General features: G+C 34.8%; 1 protein-coding gene across 1 annotated transcript; it reads left to right on the top strand.

The window, feature by feature from the left end:
* The first annotated feature begins 238 nt into the window (after nt 1–238).
* On the top strand, nt 239–3,026 carry LOC108822849 (beta-amylase 5). Its single transcript, XM_018596035.2, has 7 exons — nt 239–397; nt 746–1,147; nt 1,231–1,395; nt 1,476–1,739; nt 1,989–2,198; nt 2,277–2,516; nt 2,597–3,026. Exons 1-7 carry the CDS (start codon nt 335–337, stop codon nt 2,747–2,749), a joined length of 1,497 nt encoding a protein of 498 aa, XP_018451537.1. The 5' UTR covers nt 239–334; the 3' UTR covers nt 2,750–3,026.
* The last annotated feature ends 4,312 nt before the right edge of the window (nt 3,027–7,338 follow it).

The following is a 7,338-nucleotide window of genomic DNA, read 5'->3' as shown; positions in this document are numbered from 1 at the left end:
CTCCACGTGCTTAATAAACACATGGAGAACAGAAAAAGGCCGGCAAAAAGACAATAAATGTCAAAAAATCAAATTCCGTGACACCCCAATTATTGCAAAGGTTTCGACAAATGACGAAAGAAGACAAGGAAGACGCCAGATAACAGAGGGCAATAAAGTCATTAGAAATCCTCAGTGAACGGTGGAAACAAGAGCACCAGTCGTTTCACAACTACTCGCAAATTGCAATAACACTCTTGTTGCTATATAAAGAGCACGAGAGCATTGTTTATGAGAGACAAGTGAGCTTCAGCTACTACTACTTATTGCTTATTAATTCCTAAAAAGCTTTAAAATGGCTGCAAATTACAACGAGAAGCTTCTTCTCAACTATGTTCCCGTATACGTTATGCTTCCGGTAACTCATCACCATTCACTATTTGGATTTACATCATTTCGCTAATGTATCTATAGTTCAGTTCGGGTCCGGCCATATGTAGTTAGCTGCTTAAAACGTTAAAAGAGAAGAAGAAAATTTATACATAAATTCTGTTACAAAAAAAAAAAAATTATACATAAATTACTGTAAATTTGTTATCATATCTTATATTTTATATGAATTTTGGCGTGTAAAGCTGGTAGTACTTCGTGAATTTTGACCTATGATTAGTCCAGGTTCAACTACTACCACTTGTCATATAGTTTATACATGATTTAATATTTTTTCTTTGTTATTATTAGAAAATTAAAATAAAGTTGAATGCAGTTGGGAGTGGTGAATGTGGAAAACGTATTCGTGGACCCTGAAACGCTTGAAACGCAGCTCAAGCGTCTCAAAGAAGAAGCTGGAATCGATGGCGTTATGGTCGACGTTTGGTGGGGAATCATTGAATCCAAAGGCCCTAAACAATATGACTGGACCGCTTACAAAACGCTTTTCCAGCTAATCGCACGTTTAGGACTCAAAATCCAAGCAATCATGTCATTTCACCAATGCGGTGGAAACGTTGGCGACGTCGTCACTATCCCAATCCCGAAATGGGTTCGAGAGGTTGGTGAGAGCGATCCAGATATCTACTACACTAACCGTAGAGGAACAAGAGATATTGAGTATCTCTCACTCGGTGTCGACAATCTTCCTCTCTTTGCTGGAAGAACTCCTGTTCAGGTAAGTAGAATAATAGCGCTTGCGTTCTGGAGAAAACGCCAACCAGCGTTTTGTTAAATAGATTTACATTTTTTATTATTCAGATGTATAGTGACTACATGAGTAGCTTCAAGGAAAACATGTTGGAGTTACTAGAAGCTGGAACCATTGTTGACATTGAGGTCGGTCTTGGTCCTGCCGGTGAGCTTCGTTACCCTTCTTATCCACAAAGCCAAGGATGGGTGTTTCCAGGCATTGGAGAATTTCAGGTTAGTTTTGTATATAATATCATACATGGTTTGTCTTAATACGATTTTTTCACTAAAAGGTTGCGATTTGGTGGTTCCAGTGTTACGATAAGTACTTGAAGAAGGAATTCAAGGAAGCAGCCGCGAAAGCAGGTCATCCGGAGTGGGATCTGCCGGAGGACGTCGGAGAATACAACGACAAGCCGGAGAAAACTGGGTTTTTCAGGACAAATGGGACCTATGTCTCGGAGGAGGGGAAGTTTTTCTTGACATGGTACTCGTCCAAACTTATCTTTCATGGAGATCAGATCATAGGAGAAGCCAACAAGATCTTCGCTGGACTTAAAGTTAACTTGGCTGCCAAGGTATTATTATTACTATAAACAAGTCATATTGATAAAATGATAACTAAATCAAAACTAATTCAAATTGCATGAAACGGAACTGACAAAAAAAGCTACATCAGTATTAGCAGGAAAACCAGCTTAATCACTAATGGTTCCATTTGGTTTAATGTTAATGACAAAACAAAACACTCTTCAACATTTTTCAAGTAAACTTGTCTTGCAAGGTAACTAGTTTATGAATCTTAATTGTTTACGTGAACAAGATAGGTTTCTGGAATTCACTGGTTGTACAACCACCACAGCCACGCTGCGGAGCTTACTGCCGGATATTATAACCTCTACGAGAGAGATGGTTATCGCCCGATCGCTAGGATGCTCTCAAAACACTACGGCACTCTCAACTTCACTTGCCTTGAGATGAAAGATACCGACAATACTGCCGAAGCCATGAGTGCTCCACAAGAACTTGTTCAAATGGTACACCAAGATAATAGATTTGGGCATTCACATTCAACGGTCTGTATCTTGATTTATTTTGGTAAATCATTTATTTAGGTATTGAGCAAATCATGGAAAGAAGGCATAGAAGTTGCTGGTGAGAACGCATTAGAGACCTATGGAACCAAAGGTTACAATCAGATTCTACTTAATGCGAGGCCTAACGGGGTTAACCATAACGGTAAGCCGAAGCTGAGAATGTACGGCTTTACTTACCTTCGGTTGTCCGATACGGTCTTTCAAGAAAACAACTTTGAACTCTTCAAGAGGTTTGTGAGGAAAATGCACGCTGACCAAGTAAGTACACTTCAAAGTCATAAGAAACTATACGTTTTTTCTTATAACATAATGTCTTTAAAATGGGAATTATCATTAAGGATTACTGTGGAGATGCGGAGAAGTACGGGCATGAGATTGTGCCGTTGAAGACACCGAACTCTCATCTGACGATGGAGGATATCTCAGACGCGGCTCAGCCAAGTGGAGCATTCAAGTGGGACTCTGAAACCGACATGAAGGTTGATGGTTGACCATCTTAATTATCGTCAAACAAAATAAGAGAAGGAAGTGGTAATAAAGGGTTTTTGCAACTTCTACTGCAAAACTGTTATATGGTGGCTACAAACTTATATTTGTCGTATGTTTTCGGTTACGGAATAAAGAAACCGTTTTGGTTTGTATTGTGTGAAGTGAACGGTGATAAAGTTTGTGTAATTATGCTTGAATTAAAGATTATGTAATTTTGTGTAATTGTGGATGAATAAAGTGTTTAATAATAATAGATTAATAAGATTTTGTTTGTATAAATTGCGCATCATCATTGCAAAAAAAATTTATACTATAACTACGTTTTTTGTTTGTTACTCTTACAACAAATTTATAACACCAATAGTTGTTTTTTCGTAGCACGTTTTTACGACGAATCAACAAAACATTCTGTAACAACCTACCACGTGGGTCCTAAGCTGGCTCTATAGATTACAAATCCTATTTTTTCACCTGTAAGCCAAAAGTTTTTTTCAAGTAGATTACTGGTACGTTTGCTGTACCTCGAATCAAAGATCTTGGCAGTGCCGGACTAACCTTTGATACTGCCCCAATCAAAATTTAAAACTATGCCCTTATATAATTTTTATCAGTATCGCTAAACAATGGAAAATAACGTAAATATTCATTAAGAAAATCAAAACCTACAATCTGTTTATAAAAATAGTGATATTATATACACTTATTGTTAGAAATATAATTTTACTTATATTTTTCTACAAAATCATGCATTAGAATCATATAGTCAAGTCTTTAAACCATGACCACTTCAATTGATAGTATAACTAACTCATTTAATTTTTCTGGTTATATAGAAAACCGCAAATAAATCTTTATTAGCATCAATTTCGAAAAACTTCTCTCATCTGTGGCGACTACATCGAAATGGTCAACAATATACGATAAACAATTTATGTGTTTCAAACTTTTCGGACATTGATTATCAAAGAATCTTTAATTTCTTAAACAAATTATCACTAATTATATATTAAAGCGTAATATTTCTTAAAGAAACTTCCAGGTTCAAACATGATGCCCTCAAAAATATCTTCGCTTGTATCTATTAACTTTTTAAAAATTAAACAAAAATCCAAAAACAAATTCATAATTTTAGAATTGTTCAAATCTGAATTGAAAAGAAATTAGAACTAGAGATTTAACAAATTTTATTCTAAATAAAAATGCATAATAAATTATATTTTAATAAGAAAACTACAACTAAATTTTTTTTTAAAAAAGTATGCCTCACTAATTTGGATGCCCTAATCCGTTACTTGGGTGGCTTGCCCTCTGGGCCGGCCCTGGATCTTGGGTTCAGAAAACGCCAAATGCACTAATAACTTTATGGAGAGTCTGTAAAATCTCAAAGGTGATGGGTTCGGTAGAGCCAGCAAGGAACTTACGGGGCGGGTTGTTTCTATCAGGCGGGTTGTTAAAACAGTGTGGCAAATTAATTGATGGCAACCTATTCTATGGGAGAACTGTTAGAGGTGTCAATTGGACGGGTCATCAATGGGCTAGACCAATCCAATTTAGTTTGGGTGGGCTATGGACGTGCCCAATTAATAAATGGTCCAATTGGACAAAAGGCCAATTGGTCTATGGTTTAATCGGACAAAGACCAAATGGACAATGAGTGTTCATAGGCCTCATAAAAATATAGTTTTATAATTTATTGAAAAACACACAGTTTTAACGAAAAATCAAAACTTTGCAATTTAATAGAAAAACGTAATTTTACGGTTCTAGCTGAAAACATAATTTTACGGTTGACAGGAAAACATAATTTTACGATTGACAGGAAAACATAATTATACGGTTTTGACGGGAAAACATTATTTTACGGTTTTGATGGGAAAACATAAATTACGATTTCGACATGAAAAACATAATTTTCGGTTTTGGCATAAAATGTAATTTCTCTGTTTTTGCGGAAAGGCGTGATTTCTTGATTTTGGCACGAAAACGTGATATTTCGGTTTTTGGCGGAAAACACAATAACTCAATTTTGGTGGAAAATATGATTTTTCGGTTTTGATGGGAAAAACGTGATTTCTCGGTTTTGGTGGGAAAATATGATTTCTTGGTTTTAGCGGGAAAATGCAATTTTTTGGTTTTGGCGGAAAACGCGATTTTCCGGTTTTGGCGGAAAACGTGATTTCCGGTTTTGGCGGGAGAACGCGATTTCCCGATTTAGACAGGAAAACACGATTTCTCGGTTTTGGCGGGAAAATGCAATTTCCTGGTTTTGGCGGGAAAACGCGATTTCTCGGTTTTGGCGAAAAATGCGATTTCTCGGTTTTGGCGAAAACGCGATTTCTCGGTTTTGGCGGGAAAACACGATTTTTTGGTTTTGGCGGGAAAATGAGTTTTTTTTTGTTCGGGCAGAAAACAAAATTTCTCGGGTTTGGCGGGAAAACGTGATTTCTCGGTTTTGGCGGAAAAATATGATTTCTCGATTTTAGCGGGAAAACACAATTTTTTGGTTTTGGCGGAAAACGTGATTTTCCGGTTTTGACGGGAAACGCGATTTCCGGTTTTGGCGGGAGAACACGACTTCCCGATTTTGGCAAGAAAACACGATTTCTCAGTTTTGGTGGGAAAATGCCATTTCTTGATTTTGGCGGGAAAACATGATTTCTCGGTTTTGGCGAAAAAACGCGATTTCTCGAATTTGGCGGGAAAACACGATTTTTTGGTTTTGGCGGGAAAACACGATTTCTTGGGTTTGGCGGGAAAATGAGTTTTTTTTTTTGTTCTGGCAGAAAACACAATTTCTCGGTTTTGGCGGGAAAATTAGATTTCTTGGTTTTGGCGGGAAAACGCGATTTTCGGTTTTATCGGGAAAATGCGATTTTCCGGTTTTAGCAGGAAAACATGATTTCCTGGTTTTGGCAAAAAATGTGATTTCTCAGTTTTGGCGTGAAAACGTGATTTTCAGTTTTGGCGCAAAAACGTGATTTTCAGTTTTGACGCAAAAACGTGATTCTCGTTTTGGCAAGAAAACGTGATTTTCCGGTTTTGACGAAAAAAGTAATTTTTGATTTTGGCGGGAAAAAAACATGATTTTCAGTTTTGGCGGGAAAAAGGTGATTTCTCGGTTTTAGCATAAAGACGTAATTTTTTTATTTGGTGGAAAACTGGTAGAAAATATAGTTTTGGCAAGAAAAAAAAATATTTTTTTTAATTTTGGAAAAAAGATATATTTTCTAAAATTAAAGAAAAACGAAAAATAATTGATAAATACTAATGGTTGTCTATGGGTATGCCCATTGGACATGTTCTCTATTGGTCTTAGACATTTATTCGGACAATTGTCCAATATAGACCACTCAATATTGTCCATAATTGAAATGGTCTAATTGGACAAACCCAATTGAATTATGGACAGACTATTTGACACCTCTAGAAACTACTAAAGAGTAAGATTTTGGTTCGAAATAAAACACAGCAATAACCTACTTGGGAAGTCAGTAAAAACTCACAAATGAGGGATTATGGTCGGTGCTGTGTAGAGCCATCTTGAAAATCACGGAATGGGCATGTTACATATACGTTCTTTAATTTACATCCGATAACGGATTACCAGCGATATCCTACAACTTCTGATCAAATACTTACGAGTGCTTTATGACAAATGCTGATCCTCGTTAATCGACGTCTAATTTATGAGCAGATTAAGTTACCTTATAAATACAACGAAAATAGTTATGATGACTCGTCTGTTACGTCGATTGATTTACAAATAATCACGTTTCGTTCTTTATGCCTCATAATACCCATTTAATACAAACATCACTATGTATATAATGTTGATAAAAAAAAAAAAAAATGTTGATATATCATGATAATGTCTGTCTATTCTCGTTATGTTATTTCTCAAACCTGTGGAAAGGAAATAATTTTGTTAAAATATCATGTTTACATATTATTTTCTATTAAGTATTAACACTTGTATGTAAATGTGTATATTAGTAAAGAAAAGAGAAACAAGTGATTTTAGTATAAAACTAAAAAGAGTTGATATTACATATAAAAGTCATTTGAACCTATCTTTACTTCTTAACTTGTCAAGAATAACATAGGAGAAGTAAGTTGAAATACCAATGGTTGAAGAAAACACAATATTATAAATTTTCAGAAAGGATTACAAAATGATGAGAGACGTAAAAAATGATATATATTCTTATTGCTTAATAAGAATTATGCAATAATATTTTACAAGAAATTTTCTAGTTTAGAATAATGACAACAGTAATAATAATAATAATAATAATAATAATAATAATAATAATAATAATAATAATAATAATAATAATAATAATAATAATAATAATAATAATAATAATAATAATAATTGGCTGTGGGATTTTTTTCAATAAGAATATGATAGCATGTAATTGTGATTTACACTTTTTCAAAAAAATGTAATTGTGATTTACAGCTGATTTCGTTTAATTAACTTTTTAATTCAATTTTATACTACTCTTAACAGTCAATTTGAATGCAGTCTTGCGTAATATGGAGTTATATCTTATATTCTCTCCGCTTACGAAAATTTTTTATGTTTTAG

Source organism: Raphanus sativus, unplaced genomic scaffold (genome assembly GCF_000801105.2).
Source record: "Raphanus sativus cultivar WK10039 unplaced genomic scaffold, ASM80110v3 Scaffold0523, whole genome shotgun sequence".
Classification (NCBI taxonomy): Eukaryota; Viridiplantae; Streptophyta; class Magnoliopsida; order Brassicales; family Brassicaceae; genus Raphanus; species Raphanus sativus.
The sequence above is the reverse complement of the archived record's forward strand: the minus strand, read 5'-3'. Positions and strand labels throughout refer to the sequence as shown.